Raw genomic sequence first — 19,055 nt, forward strand, 5'->3', positions numbered from 1 at the left:
CATGAAGTTTGGAGGTCTATAGCGATTGACTCTGCATTTTACGTGGCCGACCACTTCGTGGCTGAGTTGCTGTCGTTCCCAATAGCTTCCACTTTGTTATAATCCCACTGACTGTGGACTGTGGAATATTCAGTAGTGAGGAAATGTCACGACTGTACTTGCTGCACAGGTGGCATCCGATCACGGTACCACGCTGGAATTCACTGAGCTCCTGAGAGCGACCCATTCTTTCACTAATGTCTGTAGAAGCAGAATTCAATGATCTGGATGGGAGACTGAATACTTTTGGAAATATAGGGTGTCAACAGAGGAGAGGTTTGTTTGATAGTGTATTCAGACTTTTGGACCCCGCTGTAGATTCAGAAAGGGCGCGTTCTGAACTCATCTGAGGGCATAAGAGATGCGCCCATCCTCACATACACACGTACCAACAACATTCAAATGTCAGCGCTGGCCCTGCCTCAGTATTCCTGAGCTACTCTCAAATAATTCAAGCAGCAAAACCTATTTCTCTAGTCAAACACATACAGCACGTGCAAACAGGCAAACATTTACATGGTTACACACACCTAACCTCCCACTTCCCAAGTTTCCAAGCTCCTGCATGCCTGAGATACGGTGAGTCAGCTTTATTAGGAACAGGCCTACCTCTCCTTGAGGACAAGAGTTGGACACAACAATGCCTGACTGCTTAAACCACATCAAACCTGGTCCTGCACCCGGGGTTGAGCTCCACACGGATTTGCTGATGTGGTGCCGTGTTGACTGTGCAGAAATGAACATTCACTGCTTGTGTTTGTTTGTAATAAACGAGCATGTTGTTTTTGCCAGTTTGCAGTTACTTATTCATGGGAAAATTAATGGGAAATTCCATTCCATATTCCGTTTTCACTGTTTCTGCATAATTAAACAGTTAAGATGTAAACAAAGTCATTCAGAGTGGTCTCATGTGAAACGCTCTGTTCTGGAGAAACTCACTGACACAGCGTTGACTGATGTCTTAGATATGCACTTAATAACCCGATAACGGCAGAAAATCAGATTTTGTCAGTAATCCGATCGATGTGTTTACATGCACTTGAGTAATCAGATAATGGGGAAACTCCGGGTCTACAGGAGTCAGATGGTAATCAGATTTCTGCTTTACAACCAGCCAATAAACTCACAGAAGAAGACGCGACATAAACATAATATAAAGCTCAAACTTCACGCCGGGGCTTTTTTAATCGTCATGCCACTTTATCTGAAAACATGAACAAACATCATAGAAGACGAAGAACATTTAAATCCTTTATTTCGTCTTTGGTTTCAGCAGCGGAAAAGTGTTTTGCTGTGTCTCGCGACATCCACCATCTGATCTCGCGCATGTGCAGACTGAGAAATACGAAAGAAATCAGAGTAAGAGTTTAAATGCACTGAGAAATCTGACTACTGAGCTAAAATTCAGCCTCTTAATCGGATTTCTAGATCGGAGTATGGAGTCTACATGTCCACTTGAATAATTGGATAACTGCAGAAATCCGATTACGATCCGATTATTCAGTGCATGCCTCATTGTTTAATTGAAGTGTTAAGATTAAAATGTTGGCCTAAAATGGATTTTCCAATCGATTCATAGTGGACAGGTACGTGCAATTTGCTCTAAGACAAAATGGTCCCAAAAGAAAACTTCGATTTTCAGATTTGCTACTCTCTGCCACATCGTTGTTGCTCCTAGATGCTTCTATTTCACAATAACAGCACTTACAGTTGACAGGGGCAGATCTAGCAGGGCAGAAATTTCACAACCAGAGGTGGCATCCTATGACGATGCCAGTCCCTGAGCTCATCAGTTCAACCCTTTCTATTGCCAGTGTTTGTCTATTGCGACCGCAAGTCTATGTGATAATTTAATCCACCTGTCAGCAAAGGGTGTGGCTGAAACACCTGAATTGAAGAATTAGGAGGGGTGTCCCAATACTTTTGCCTATGTAGTGTATATTGTAATCAAAGCTTGTAGTGATACTGTGTCTCAGAGTTCGGATATCGTGCAGAGTTAATGTGGTATAATATAACAAAGTGGGTCTGCCATCCCTGTAACTGCAGCGGTCACTACGCCGTGTCCTTCTCATTTAGAAGGCTGAAGTTCATTAATAAAACTCATACGGTGCCCGACATCAGTGCTGTCAGTTAGGAGTGCAGAGTGATAATCTTTCTCAGAGATTACTCAGAAGTTCTGCCACACAGCCAATGCTCTCAGAATAACTTGCTTTAGAACTTGCCTTTACTGCCTCTGACCTTCAGAGCTGGTTTTCGATTATCCATCACTTTCCAAAAACTTTTAAAATAGGCCCTCACTTTACTATGACGGCGGTTTAGGGCCACTGTTAATAAAAATTATAACAGGCTTTGAAAATAAAGTCTTAATAATAATTTAGTTGAAAGAGCCGGACGGACTCGGAGGAAACCGTCTGTCTGTGTTGTTGAAGGAGAATCTCAGGCAGGGTCATCTACCCGGCCATTGGGGGCTTCATCTCCCCCCAGTCAAAGAGGGCATGAAGTTTCACAGACAGTGAGAATGAAGATCAATATGATCCACAAAGAGACGGGAGTGAGTGGAGCTCCGGTGCCAGGACAGCAACCGAGACCCCAACGCATTATGGCAGCCCCCCTACAGTCAGCCCACTTTATCCTCCAAATAGTCCGACTTTGTCCTTTAAATATTACGACTTCATCCTCAGAAAATTAAAACTTTATTCTCAAAGTATTACAACTCAACTTTATTTTCAAAATATTACAACTTTTTTCCTCAAAACATTACAACTTTAATCTCAAAATATTACAATATTTTTCCTCAAAATATTACAAATTTAATATCGAAATATTACAACTTTAATATCGAAATATTACAACTTTTTTCCTCAAAATATTAAAACTTTATTCTCAAAATATTACAAATTTATTACAACTTTTCCTCAAAATATTACAACTTCATTATCAAAATATTACAATTTTATTCTCAAAATATTACAACTTTTTTCCTCAAAATATTACAACTTTAATATCGAAATATTACAACTTTATTCTCAAAATATTACAAATTTATTACAACTTTTCCTCAAAATATTACAACTTCATTATCAAAATATTAGTTTTATTCTCAAAATATTACAACTTTTTTCCTCAAAATATTACAACTTTAATATTGAAATATTACAACTTTTTTCCTCAAAATATTACAACTTTAATATCGAAATATTACAACTTTATTCTCAAAATATTACAAATTTATTACAACTTTTCCTCAAAATATTACAACTTCATTATCAAAATATTACAACTTTATTCTCAAAATATTACAACTTTATTCTCAAAATATTACAACTTTATTCTCGAAGTCTACTGATTTTATTTTTAATAACAGTTGCCCTAAAACGTTGTCGTATTTTACGGATAAGTGTTTCGCTTCTACATTCCTTTTTAAGCTGCTCTTCCATTTATGCTTGGTATCTAAAAGCTGCTATGTATATTTTTTTGCGTTTGAAAAGTATTATTATTATCGCCACATAAAACTTGGAATGTGTAACCGTATTAAATTACCCTTTTAAAATAAAAGTTCAACACATACAAACTCACAGAAAGGTTAAAACCAAATCAGGGGAATATTACCAAATTTCCAAAATACCCTTGCTGAGATGTAAACAAGGTCATTCAGCGTGGTCTGATGTCAAATGGTGCACTGTAGAGAAACCTCTCATTACAGCGGTGGTCATAGGAACCAAGGGCCACCATGTCAATGAATAGATTTTAAAAATATAAGCATTAAATATAACCAAAAGTTTCTCCAAACTGTCTTATAACAATGTCTAATCAGGCAGTGAATTCATCACCATTTCTTGTAGGAACTGTCTGTGAGGGAGGTGGACATCTGGTTCCTATCACCCCCACTGTGGACTATTGACTCGGTAAGTTTCTCTAGAACAGAGTGGTTCAAACCGAACCTCTCTGAATGACTCTGTTTACATCTTATCCACTTCATTATGTAAAAATGATGAAGAAATAGTGGAGCCATCACTCCAATTGATACATTGGTGGACACTCAGATCGCTCTGCTAGGGCTGCGTCAGCATGTGTCACAACTAGGGGGCGTCGGTGAAATGTTCCACTGTGTTCTGACCATAAACGATAGTTTAAAACAGTGATTAACCACCCAAGAGCAAAAATCAGCCTTTGACATGTATTGCTATATGTATCGATATCAAAGGATATTAATTTGGTTTATCGTGATAACATTTTTGGCCATATCGCCCAGCTCTAATCACCAGCTTCAAGCTTCTAAAAGGGATTCCAACGGCAAAACGCTAGCCTTTCAGGCAAAAGAGGTGTATCTCGAGCATGAAGCGTTCCCGAGATATTTATCTGTTGATGGTGTATATCACATCGTCAACTTATGGAAAGTTTAACTTATTTTCACTAATGGGGAAAACAATAAAACATAAAATGTGGCCTGTACAAAAGTTATGGCATGTTTCAAATGAGTCCCAGTGTCCATGCGTGGTTTCCTCTACATTGTTAATGCACATGATGTGGTTTATGTGGCTTTTGCTGCCTGAAAGTTTCGGCTCAGTCAGTGAAGTTGCGTCACAGCGTAGCGCCACGCAAGAAATCATGACACAGGACGGTCAAACTGAAATGTACAAGTGACGGTTCGTCCTCAGTAAGGAGGCTAAAGCAGTTTCTACCCACAAAGTCTATTTAAACAGGTTTTCTCCACTTGTTTTTCCAGCTCCGCACCCTTGTCATTTATGTTACCTGTGTAAAGTCTATAACCCCTCAGTAACCTCAACCACGTCCTGCCAGTGTTCAATTTTTATAATACTGACTGTCATTTTTCTGCTACAAAGAAACTCAGGCTTTGATTGTGAAGTCCCATCCACTGCCCTTCTACACAGTTTGAAACACACCAGAATGCATGTTCCTATCTCACCAGCAGAGGGCGCGCTTAGTTTACTGTGCACAGCCTGAGCCCTTCTTCACTATCTGTGTCTGCAGGAATCATTCCAGTCAGCGTAACGTGATATAAATGACACAGAGTGGGTTTGAAATGACGACACGCAAAGCATCCTTCATCCAGTCTCCTCTTTATTACAGCTCAGACTTGCTGTTCAGGAGAGATAACACAGAGCTAAACAAAGGGGGCTTGTTTTTTTTTTTTTTGAGGGGGGGCGGGGTCGCAGATTTAACTTTTATTTTGTCTTTTCAAACAGCAGTGCAGTGAAATTAAGGGGCTAAATGAAACCCGACACTGATCAGTGTCACAGGAGTTACGCAAAGAAGCGAATCCATTACAAGTTACTAATTACTGCCCTCAGTGTAACAGGGTTACTCATTACTGCACAGAAAAAGGAATCTCAGTACTCAGTACTCAGTACTCAGTACTTTATTTCTGTGCAGTGTTTGAATTCATGTCCAGATTTAGTCTGTTGTAATATCCAGACAAGCATGTGTGCAGCATCACAGTTAAGGTGGTAGTTTGTCTTGTAAAGTGTATCTGCAGTTTTACAGGGCTTCTTATTTACTGATGTGGCCGACTGTACAGTACAGATCTTGTACACTACAATGGTGAACACACACTGGGTGGGTGTGGATGGGTGGGTATACTGTGCTGTCATATGGACCCCCACTCCAACATGTGTGCATCCATCCATACAGTTTGACTGCTCACCTTCTCCCCACCTACTCTATAACTAAATCTGAGCTCGAGTAAAACAGGGTGCCAATATAACACCAACAGTACAGTACACAATAATTCAATACAAAGTCAATGTGTTAGTGCGTTATGCACCAAATGTGAAAATGGAAAACTCAGGATCAAATTACATAATGGGTCTCAAAACTGATTTGGTGGACTGGAATGTGGCTGTTGCTACTGTTATTGCTTTACTTGCAATGCTTTGATGGCAGGAAACAACAGCTGAAAACATCAACATACAAACCTCAAACCTGTGCACTGGATATATAACAAATACTCGCAAAACAAACAAGCAAACAACATTTAGAGAAACTAGCAAAACAATGCAACATGTGAAACTAGCAAAGCATCACAATAAATAGTGAATCTAGCAAAGCATCACAATAAATAGTGAAACTAGCAAAGCATCACAATAAATAGTGACTCTAGCAAAGCATCACAACAGATAGTGAAACTAGCAAAGCATCACAACAAATAGTGAGTCTAGCAAAGCATCACAAAAAATGGTGAATCTAGCAAAGCATCACAACAAATAGTGAATCTAGCAAAGCATCACAACAAATAGTGAAACTAGCAAAGCATCACAACAAATAGTGAATCTAGCAAAGCACCACAACAAATAGTGAAACTAGCAAAGCATCACAACAAATAGTGAATCTACCAAAGCATCACAACAAATAGTGAATCTAGCAAAGCATCACAACAAATAGTGAAACTAGCAAAGCAGCACAACAAATAGTGAAACTACCAAAGCATCACAAGAAATAGTGAAACTAGCAAAGCATCACAACAAATAGTGAAACTAGCAAAGCATCACAATAAATAGTGAAACTAGCAAAGCATCACAACAAATAGTGAAACTAGCAAAGCATCACAATAAATAGTGAAACTAGTAAAGCATCACAACAAATAGTGAAACTAGCAAAGCATCACAACAAATAGTGAATCTAGCAAAGCATCACAACAATAGTGAATCTAGCAAAGCATCACAATAAATAGTGAAACTAGCAAAGCATCACAACAAATACTGAAACTAGCAAAGCATCACAACAAATAGTGAAACTAGCAAAGCATCACAATAAATAGTGAAACTAGTAAAGCATCACAACAAATAGTGAATCTAGCAAAGCATCACAACAAATAGTGAAACTAGTAAAGCATCACAACAAATAGTGAAACTAGCAAAGCATCACAACAAATAGTGAATCTAGCAAAGCATCACAACAAATAGTGAAACTAGCAAAGCATCACAACAAACAGTGAAACTAGCAAAGCATCACAACAAACAGTGAAACTAGCAAAGCATCACAATAAATAGTGAAACTAGCAAAGCATCACAACAAACAGTGAAACTAGCAAAGCATCACAATAAATAGTGAAACTAGCAAAGCATCACAACAAATAGTGACTCTAGCAAAGCATCACAATAAATAGTGAAACTAGCAAAGCATCACAACAAATAGTGAAACTAGCAAAGCATCACAACAAATAGTGAAACTAGCAAAGCATCACAACAAATAGTGAAACTAGCAAAGCATCACAACAAATAGTGAAACTAGCAAAGCATCACAACAAATAGTGAATCCATCACAATAAATAGTGAAACTAGCAAAGCATCACAACAAATAGTGAAACTAGCAAAGCATCACAACAAATAGTGAAACTAGCAAAGCATCACAACAAATAGTGAATCTAGCAAAGCATCACAACAAATAGTGAAACTAGCAAAGCATCACAACAAATAGTGAAACTAGCAAAGCATCACAACAAATAGTGAAACTAGCAAAGCATCACAACAAATAGTGAAACTAGCAAAGCATCACAACAAATAGTGAATCTAGCAAAGCATCACAACAATAGTGAATCTAGCAAAGCATCACAACAATAGTGAATCTAGCAAAGCATCACAATAAATAGTGAAACTAGCAAAGCATCACAACAAATACTGAAACTAGCAAAGCATCACAACAAATAGTGAAACTAGCAAAGCATCACAATAAATAGTGAAACTAGTAAAGCATCACAACAAATAGTGAAACTAGTAAAGCATCACAACAAATAGTGAAACTAGCAAAGCATCACAACAAATAGTGAATCTAGCAAAGCATCACAACAAATAGTGAAACTAGTAAAGCATCACAACAAATAGTGAAACTAGCAAAGCATCACAACAAATAGTGAATCTAGCAAAGCATCACAACAAATAGTGAAACTAGCAAAGCATCACAACAAACAGTGAAACTAGCAAAGCATCACAACAAACAGTGAAACTAGCAAAGCATCACAATAAATAGTGAAACTAGCAAAGCATCACAACAAATAGTGAATCTAGCAAAGCATCACAATAAATAGTGAAACTAGCAAAGCATCACAACAAATAGTGAAACTAGCAAAGCATCACAACAAACAGTGAAACTAGCAAAGCATCACAATAAATAGTGAAACTAGCAAAGCATCACAACAAATAGTGAATCTAGCAAAGCATCACAATAAATAGTGAAACTAGCAAAGCATCACAACAAATAGTGAATCTAGCAAAGCATCACAACAAATAGTGAATCTAGCAAAGCATCACAACAAACAGTGAAACTAGCAAAGCAATGCCATAAATAGTGTATATATGTCCAACTTTTGAACACTACAGCTCAGGTCTCTGGGTCACTCAGTCATTTTAAACTCTTACTCTCTGACCATCTCCACTCTGCCTGACACTGCTTTACCTGATTTTTTACCATTATTGTCTCATTTTCATTATTTCATTATTTATTTGTTTTTGTGTTTATGATTATTGTTTATTATTATTATTCATACCCTTATTTTTATTGTGATTATTGTATTTTATTTTAGAAATTTTAATTAATTTTAGTTCATTTTTTATCTTATTCTTTTTATTTTATTTTCATTTGATCAACTTTTATATTTTAGCTACGTTTTAATTATTGTGTTGTATTATCTACTGCATTTTTATGATTGATGTATCATTTTTTATAGTTGATTTGAGTCTTTTTTTAAATTAAATTTACTTTCATTTGATATTATTTTATTATGTTACACATTAGCAAATAAAGTGTGACCATATTTTTCAATTTTTTTATTTTAGTTTAGTTTATTACTATTATGTAGTTATGGTCTTTTCGCATTAAGACTCAAATGTATGCTTATAGACGTTCATGTATGTCTATTTTATACATTTATGCACTGAAAAAAACAATTATGTCATAGATACCTCAAAACGTCTTTCCCTGTGCTAATGGTTTCCTCCAAGAGTTGTGGATGAAAGCGGTTCCCAGCAGCAGGTACAGACGCTCACAGCACTCTGTGCTCATCAGTGCTGAGTGGCTGATGTTTAGCCTTCTGGCTCTCTTCTCGTTATCACTTTGGCAGGTTCTTCTCATCGTACCATTCATACCATTCACCAAACTAAACGGGCTGTAAGAAGCTTTACAGACCGGCTGGAACAAAACAACATTAATACTGATCTGGAAAAACTGACCAAACTGAGCTGAACCTGATATTGGGTCAGTTTTATGGCTCAGTCTGATTTGGTCCGACTCTGAAGATCAGACACGTTTGGCGAATGGTGTTGGGTTCATTTCTGGCTGATTCCAGGTCGTTCAGCTGTTCTTCTGCCGCAGCTGCCGACTGAAAAGCTGCTGTTTTTCATCTACGGCGACCAAATCACAGCCGCGATGTTATTTTGTTCTATTGCTTAAATGAAACACACAACAGAACCTGATGGTTCTATCTTTCACTGTAATAATGTCCCAAAATGTCTCAAGGTCAATTTCTTCTTACATTTGTAGACACACCAACCAAAAAACAGCTTTACCAAACTAAGCACGTCTGGTACAAAGTTGTGCGAGAGTTTTGCAGCGCTCAGCGAAAATGATCAGACTGCATTCACTTCATACAGTGGAAGAGTAAACCCCCCCCCCCACACACACACACACACACACACACACAAACACACACAAACAAACACACACACACAGGCTGCTCACTGCAGCCGCTTTGATTAATCACATTTTGTGGAGTCATATGGAGCTGCTTGCCTTTTGCAGGGCATAATGGGAGCATTTAACTCCATAAAGTATCCGGCTGAATCATGGAATCGTCTCTGGAAGTGCGTATGCTGTGCAGGGGATTGTACTCAGAACAGTAATAATAGTCTGGAAGGAGGAGATTGCTCACGATGTCTGTTATACATTTTATATCCAGATCATCCACAGTCTAACCAGCTGGTTTACACTCTCAGAAATAAAGGCACTAAACTGTCCCTGGGGCAGGACCCCTCTAGTCACTGGTGTAGTCAGGGAATATAACTGAACCATAATCCACTGAAATCATATTTTCTCGCCTCCAGGCTTTTATTCTACTGCTCTGTTTTAAAACATTCAGTTATGAAAAGGAACAAATACCAACTTTTCACCTGGAGAACCTGATTTAAGGTTCTCAATCAGACCTTAAGACCACTGTGGAACCTTTGAGGGAACATTCGCACTGCTTGTACCTTGATGAACAAGAAAAGTACCTGCACAGAACCTTCATTTCTAACAGTGTATTACTGGGATAAAACTATTTTCTATTTTTAAACTATTTTCTTAAGAATAGTTCTAAGAATAAGTGGTATTCTTGAAAATGTTAGTCTTTTAAATGTTTTCTTAACCTAACAATAGACTCTCAATCATCTCAGGCTGTAATAGTTTACAAGCTCAGCATCTAAATTTACCAACGCAGACACGGCCTCTGCTGCTCTGCCCGCCCTCGTTTCCTTCTTTCCGGCATCAATCAACAATTATCGGATTTTTCATCATTTTGGAGTTCATGTGGCTCCAATTTGCATACAATAAGGTAATTTATCACCATTTTGCAGCTGCAGTACTGAAATATGTTTCTGCACGTATTTCTCTAAAGCTGCAGAAGCCTTTGCTATAAAAGTGCAAAGACTGTTGAATATTGGATTTGTGGGGTCTGTAAATCAATATTCCATGTGTAATATATGAAAAATATTCTTTTATTCTTTTGTTTTGCTTTTCCATGGATAATGTTTATATTGTAAACTTTGTGAAGGTAGATAATAAATCCTAATAAAGGATTATTGTATCTTATGACAGTCAGAGATGGCTTTTCCTTTGTCCTTGGTAGTACATTTGTCTTTATTTACTTAATTTAGACGTTTTTGGGAGTTTATGCATAGCTGGGTCATTCTACAGTAATGTCCATTTTTGTGTCCCTAGCGTTTACAGATACATTATATTTCCAAAAGTATTCGGTCACCCATCCAAATCATTGAGTTCAGGTGTTCCAGTCACTTCCATGGCCACAGGTGTATAAAGCCGAGCCCCTAGGCCTGCAGACTGCTTCTACAGACATTAGTGAAAGAATGGGTCGCTCTCAGGAGCTCAGTGAATTCCAGCGTGGTGCCGTGATCGGACGCCACCTGTGCAGCAAGTCCAGTCGTGAAATTTCCTCACTACTAAATATTCCACAGTCCACAGTCAGTGGGATTATAACAAAGTGGAAGCGATTGGGAACGACAGCAACTCAGCCACGAAGTGGTCGGCCACGTAAAATGACAGAGCGGTCAGCGGATGCTGAGGGTCATAGTGCGCAGAGGTCACCAACTTTCTGCAGAGTCAATCACTACAGACCTCCAAACTTCATGTGGCCTTCAGATCAGCTCAAGAACAGCGTAGAGAGCTTCATGGAATGGGTTTCCATGGCCAAGCAGCTGCATCCAAGCCTTACATCACCAAGCGCAGTGCAAAGCGTGGAATGCAGTGGTGTAAAGCGCCGCCACTGGACTCTAGAGCAGTGGAGACGTGTTCTCTGGAGTGACCAATCACGCTTCTCCATCTGGAAATCCGATGGATGAGTCTGGGTTTGGCAGTTGCCAGGAGACGGTACTTGTCTGACTGCATTGTGCCGAGTGTAAAGTTTGGTGGAGGGGGGATCATGGTGTGGGGCTGTTTTTCAGGAGTTGGGCTCGGCCCCTTAGTTCCAGTGAAAGGAACTCTTAAAGCTTCAGCACCAAGAGATTTTGGACAATTTCACACTCCCAACTTTGTAGGAAGAGTTTGGGGACGGCCCCTTCCTGTTCCAACATGATATGTAGTGTATATTACACTCGATAAAGGCCATATTTAGAAGTAAAAAAACATGTTTTTCTGCTATTTTAACTGCAATAATCTAAACATGACTATGAAATATATGAATTAAATAACATAAAGAAAACAAAAGCCAGATAAATACAAAAAATATGTAATGAAAGTTCCCCAGGACTCGTGTCACTGGTGTTACTGCATAACAAAACATCTCTTATTTTGGAATAAAAGTCACACCGATGACGTCACTCAACTTCATTTCACCTGTTTTCCGAGGATCTATGAGGAAAAGCTCACGGTGAGTCCACTGTGTCTCTCAGTTCTCAGAGATTTTCTCATTCAGCTCATGATCTCATATGGAGCTTTTAGCTGAAGTCACTGGTGTGACCGACTTTATTCTGAGGTAAAAAAAAAAAAGAATACAAATGGATTAAATTACATATTTTAATGGATATTGTATGATTGACAACATGTGGTTTGATGATCTGTAGCAGCCTTTTTTGTAAAATCCATTTTTCATTAAAGACGTCACTAGTGTTACTTTTATTATGTGGATCTGTAACACCAGTGATGCCTATGGATCGATAGAAAAGTGGGTGTTTTTGTGGAATGATCCATTTATTCTGTTATTTTTCCTGTTTTATTTGATTTCGTGGCCCTTTTTTACCAGCTGTATTTGCTTCTGTTGCTTTTACATTAGTTTCAGATTTGCTCAAGACTTTGAGCTGTTCTAGCTGTAAAGTCCTATATAAATAAAGTTAGTACTGTTATTAATATTATTATTATTATTTTATGTTCCACTGTAACAATGTAAGCGAGCGCAATGACTCTTTCCACTCTGTGCCCTCGATTGATCGCACATGATTCAGGAAACTTCAGCTCACTGGCGCACCGGTTACAACAGACTGTGGGAAATTACTGAGATAGTAAATATAAATGAGAATGAAATAAACGAGATTACACGAGTCTTGTAAATGTATCATTAGATCTATTACAATACGCTCCTGAAGTGCTCTGAACAGCGTGGGAGCGGATTACACCAGCGCAGCTCGGCATCCTAATAGAGTGAATCGATTCAACCACTTGATTTGACTCACTGGTAGTGGCAGGAGATTTGACTCACTTTACCAAATGATTCTTTTGAGCAGGCTCCTTCAGTGAGTCAAATACCTGATTCAATACTTCATAATCTTTGGTATTGTTAAGTAGAGATGCAACACTGCTCTGCCTCAAGGTGGCGCTGTTGAAAATGGGTTCATCCAGATGGTCCTTCATAGCTTACCAAGTGTAACTAGCTCGGAGTACCTCTGAGAAACAGTATGCCACAGCTTATTTGTTTTGGTTTGTGTGAATATTTTGTTGGCGTTGAACATGGTGAGCTAGCAGCCAGCAAACAGGGGAGCCCCAAAATATCAGGGGGTATTTCAGATACTGGTATATCGATGATGTGTGTAGCGCCACCTGCTGAATGTCTCGGATGACGCTTGCAATGGAATCAGTCAGGCAGTCAGTCAGTCAGTGAGTCACTGAGAGGCATCAACTCTTGTAGGCAATAATACGGGAGCCAAGAACTATCCAGTATCCGGTTTCATTTCTAATAAATAGTAAACACATTATATTTTGTTTTCAACATTCACCCCAACATAGTGAACATGATACAGCTTAATGTGGCCGAAATACAGCTGATGAAAATATTAATTAGCTGCTAACTGGGGCAGTCATGGGCTGGAGTTTAGGGAAACAGCCTCGTGACCGGAAGGTCGCTGGTTCGATCCCCACAGCCGACAGCACACGACTGAGGTGTCCTTGAGCAAGACACCTAACCCCCAACTGCTCCCCGGGCGCTGTGGATAGGGCTGCCCACCGCTCCGGGCAAGTGTGCTCACTGCCCCCTAGTGTGTGTGTTCACTAGTGTGTATGTGGTGTTTCACTTCACGGATGGGTTAAATGCGGAGGTGAGATTTGTGGGACTAATAAGGGTCTCTTAATCTAATAATGCAGATGGTTTGGGGAATTCGTTTGATTCGTGGCTATATGAAAGACACAGCAGCTGAACATTAAATGTGAGGATTGTAAGTGAATAAGGATCAATACAGCACAGCACAGACCATGGTAACATAATGCATGCGCATAACCAAAGATATGTTTAAAAAACGTAGTCAAATGCTGGGATACAAGCAGCCTAAACACAGATAAGCCTCTCCTCCAAACTGTGCTTACTGCTGTTAACAGACAACAACAAACACTTTCGATTCGTTCGTGCTTGCGAATCAATTCCTCCGACTCACTTAGAAGCATCGAGACAAACTTTCGAACAATTCACAGGAACCGGATCAAAACAAATGATTAGTTTCCCTTAACAAACATCACATTAAAAAGGGAATAATTCTACATAACTAAGTGGTTAAGATGTAAACAGAGTCGTTCAGAGCGCTTTTGGTGTGAAACGCTCTGTTCTAGAGGAACGAATCAAGCCAGAATAGTCCACAGTGGTGGTGATAGGAACCAGACGTCCACCTTTAAAAGCTCCCTCACTGAAAGTTCCTACATTACTAGAGTGGTTATGAATCCACTGCCTGATGCCTGAGACGCTGTTTTATGACAGTGTCGTTGTAAAGTTTTGGATTAAAGTATATTTTAATCCATTTATTTTAATCAATTTATGGTGAAAGGTGTTCTGAGGCAAAGCAGTCCCTAAAGAAAACGTATTGTTTTCAGATCTACCACTATTTCACCATATAAACCTCAGAAGACTCGTGTAGGTTCTCTGGTGGTTTTGATGGTAAATAAAGCGTTTATATCTGTGCTGTAGTTGTGGCGACGTCTGGTTCCCATCACCACCACTGTAAAGACGTCTGAACCATTTCACACCACACCCACTCTGAATCACTCTGGTTACATCTTAAACACTAAATTATTCAGAAAATGATCAATGAATGAGAAATGTAAATGAATAAGGACTGCTTTGTAACTTAAACAGCACAGATTCTGGCGACTACTGCGCACGTGCACGACCAAAAACACGTTTAAAAATGTGCTCAAATGCTGAGATACAAACAGCCTAAACAACACAGGTTACCCAACTCCTCCAAACTGTGCTTACTGCTGTGAAGAGACAAAAAGAGTCAATTGAAGAGACTGTGAAGAGACAAAAAAGAGACAACTGACTCGTCCGACTCACTTACAAGCATCGTTCGGAAAAACCGATTCGTTAGGAAGCGCGAGTCGAACCTCCGAACGATTCAGAAGAATCGAATCAAAAACGATTCATTTCTCTTACCGACACCACGCAAGCCAGTAGCTACAGATGGGATGGTAGCTCGGCAAATTCCCACGATATGTGACATTATTCCACACTAGGAGCGCATTGTCTGTTTAGGCGAGGCCGTTTTAAAGTGTTCTTGGCGATGTGGAAAAGTTTGTCAGCTCACCTTCTCTCCTTTGGTCGAGCCCCTCCGGTAGTTCCCGGCTCCTGCCGAGGAGTTCATCCCTGAAGTCGAACAGAAACAGCCACTACTAACACTTGTGCGTTTTTTTCCCTGCAAATGAAGGTTTATTCCAGCCTTGAGCGACGGGAACTGAGGACAGTCCGCTGTTCCTGCTGGACTCTTCCAGAACTAGCTGGCTAGCTCGACCGTTACTGAACTTTCCCGCGCTGTGATCCTGACAGGAATCCCGTTAGCATTAGCAAGCTGGCAGCCCGCACAGCTCCCCCTCCCTCTCTCCGTCCGTGTGTGGGTCTCTCTCTCGCCGCGGGGAGAGCTCTGACACCGGCGACAGCGCCGAGACTCTGTTGTCTTTTTTTCTGAGGAGAAAATTTTATATTCAGGTCTGAATATCGAGAAAACCCGAGTCGCGCCGCCCACCGCTGAACCCACAGCGCCCAACTCTGATTACCGCCACACGACACGGAGCAGGTGGAGGAGGAACGGCGCGCGCTCATTCTCCTCAGTTCTGACAGCAGAGCGGACAAATACAGACTTACAGCGGCTTACTGAGTCAAAACAATGACTTACCCTCTGATCACACTGATTTAGGGTCTGACAATGATCAGAACAGTGGCTTAGTATCTCAAACTATAACTTATTATCCCAAACTATAACTTAGTATCTCAAAATGTTGAGTTACTGAGTCAAAACAATGACTTACTCTCTGATCACACTGATTTAGGGTCTGACAATGATCAGAACAGTGGCTTAGTATCTCAAACTATAACTTATTATCTCAAAATGTTGAGTTACTGAGTCAAAACAATGACTTACCCTCTGATCACACTGATTTAGGGTCTGACAATGATCAGAACAGTGGCTTAGTATCTCAAACTATAACTTATTATCCCAAACTATAACTTAGTATCTCAAAATGTTGAGTTACTGAGTCAAAACAATGACTTACTCTCTGATCACACTGATTTAGGGTCTGACAATGATCAGAACAGTGGCTTAGTATCTCAAACTATAACTTATTATCTCAAAATGTTGAGTTACTGAGTCAAAACAATGACTTACTCTCTGATCACACTGATTTAGGGTCTGACAATGATCAGAACAGTGACTTAGTATCTCAAACTATAACTTATTATCTCAAAATGTTGAGTTACTGAGTCAAAACAATGACTTACTCTCTGATCACACTGATTTAGGGTCTGACAATGATCAGAACAGTGGCTTAGTATCTCAAACTATAACTTATTATCTCAAAATGTTGAGTTACTGAGTCAAAACAATGACTTACTCTCTGATCACACTGATTTAGGGTCTGACAATGATCAGAACAGTGACTTAGTATCTCAAACTATAACTTATTATCTCAAAATGTTGAGTTACTGAGTCAAAACAATGACTTACTCTCTGATCACACTGATTTAGGGTCTGACAATGATCAGAACAGTGGCTTAGTATCTCAAACTATAACTTATTATCTCAAAATGTTGAGTTACTGAATCAAAACAATGACTTACTCTCTGATCACACTGATTTAGGGTCTGACAATGATCAGAACAGTGGCTTAGTATCTCATACTAAAACTTATTATCTCAAAATGTTGAGTTACTGAGTCAAAACAATGACTTACTCTCTGATCACATTGATTTAGGGTCTAACAATGATCAGAACAGTGACTTAGTATCTCAAACTATAACTTATTATCTCAAAATGTTGAGTTACTGAGTCAAAACAATGACTTACTCTCTGATCACACTGATTTAGGGTCTGACAATGATCAGAACAGTGGCTTAGTATCTCAAACTATAACTTATTATCTCAAAATGTTGAGTTACTGAGTCAAAACAATGACTTACTCTCTGATCACACTGATTTAGGGTCTGACAATGTTCAGAACAGTGACTTATTATCTCAAACTATAACTTAGTATCCCAAACTATAACTTATTATCTCAAAATGTTGAGTTACTGAGTCAAAACAATGACTTACTCTCTAATCACACTGATTTAGGGTCTGACAATGATCAGAACAGTGGCTTAGTACCTCAAACTATAACTTATTATCTCAAAATGTTGAGTTCCTATGTGAAAATAATAACTTATTATCTCAAAATGTTGAATTACTGAGTCAAAACAACGACTTACTCTCTGATCACACTGATTTAGGGTCTAACAATGATCAGAACAGTGGCTTAGTACCGCAAACAATAACTTATTATCTCAAAATGTTGAGTTACTGAGTCAAAACAATGACTTACTCTCTGATCACACTGATTTAGGGTCTGACAATGATCAGAACAGTGGCTTAGTATCTCAAACTATAACTTATTATCTCAAAATGTTGAGTTACTGAGTCAAAACAATGACTTACTCTCTGATCACACTGATTTAGGGTCTGACAATGATCAGAACAGTGGCTTAGTATCTCAACCAATAACTTATTATCTCAAAATGTTGAGTTACTGAGTCAAAACAATGACTTACTCTCTGATCACACTGATTTAGGGTCTGACAATGATCAGAACAGTGGCTTAGTATCTCAACCAATAACTTATTATCTCAAAATGTTGAGTTCCTATGTGAAAATAATAACGTATTGACTCAAAATGTTGACTTACTGTATGAAAATAATGACTCATTTTCTCAAAATATTAAAAAGTGTGAAAATAATGACTCATTTTCTCAAAATATTAAAAAGTGTGAAAATAATGACTTATTTTCTCAAAATATTAAAAAGTGTGTGAAAACAATAGCTTATTGCCCCAAAATGTTGACTTACTGTGTAAAAATAACAACTTATTTTCTCAAAACATTGATTACTATATGAGAAAAATGACTTATTTTTCCAAAATGTTGGCTTACTGTCAAAATAATGGCTTACTATGTTAAAATAATAATTTAGTATCTTATAATAATGACCTACCATCCCCAAATTATTACTATCTTGAAATTAAATAACTAATTATTTAGTTAATAAATATTTTATTTATTTATCAAGTCATTAGTCAAGTTTATTTTTTGACATACTGCTACCAAAAACACATAATATGTAAAAAAAAAAAAAAAAAAAAGGGGGGGGGGGGGTGAGCTAACATCTGTGGGGCAAGAAAAAAACGAAAGAATACTGTCCTTTCATTACACCTGCTGGTTAGTTTGGAAATACAGACAGAAATAGCTGCAAAACACAAATCCCCTTCCCCTCAAACTCGACCCAGTCACCGCAAGCCTCTTTCTCATCCTTCTGTAAACAGGTCTTGTTATTTTGAGTTATCTTTTATCACGCAGCCAAGATTTAGTGATGAAGATGAGGATGCTACCATCCCTCCCTGAAAGACATGGTTGACATCTCAGTGATTCTGTGCTGAGAATAGTGAATATTAGTCACAGAGCAGGTCTGAGGAAACGTGGTAAATTTCTATTGGTGTGTGTTTTGAAGTCGCTTTAGACCCTCATCTTTGGAAGGGGCTACGTTTGATGAAGCACTGAGCTTTTGCAGTTTATCAAAGACAGAAATAAAGTGAACTGTAAAAAAACTGTAAAAGTACAGCAGTTTCTTCAGTAGTTAACCGTTTTGCCGTAATCTGTGCATATTTTGTGCCGAAGCAAGACGGATCCAGCACCTCCCAGACTGGATCCAGGGCCTCGTCCACATATTACATTTAAATCCTTGTTTCTACGCTCATTGTCCACTTTATCAGCTCCACTGACCGTATAGCTGCACTTTGTAGTTCTACAGTTACAGACTGTAGTCCATCTGTTTCTCTGATACTCTGTTACC

General features: G+C 38.7%; 1 protein-coding gene across 1 annotated transcript in view; it reads right to left on the bottom strand.

Moving 5' to 3' along the window:
* Window positions 1-15,616, bottom strand: part of dpp6b (dipeptidyl-peptidase 6b) — a 226,856-nt gene extending 211,240 nt beyond the window's left edge. The window contains exon 1 of the mRNA XM_017703450.2: window positions 15,267-15,616. Within this exon, the coding sequence (XP_017558939.1) occupies window positions 15,267-15,323 (57 nt within the window). The 5' untranslated portion in view covers window positions 15,324-15,616. The remainder of the gene's footprint in view (window positions 1-15,266) is intronic.
* Between the last annotated feature and the right edge of the window lie 3,439 nt (window positions 15,617-19,055).

This window comes from Pygocentrus nattereri, chromosome 2 (assembly GCF_015220715.1).
Source record: "Pygocentrus nattereri isolate fPygNat1 chromosome 2, fPygNat1.pri, whole genome shotgun sequence".
NCBI lineage: Eukaryota > Metazoa > Chordata > Actinopteri > Characiformes > Serrasalmidae > Pygocentrus > Pygocentrus nattereri.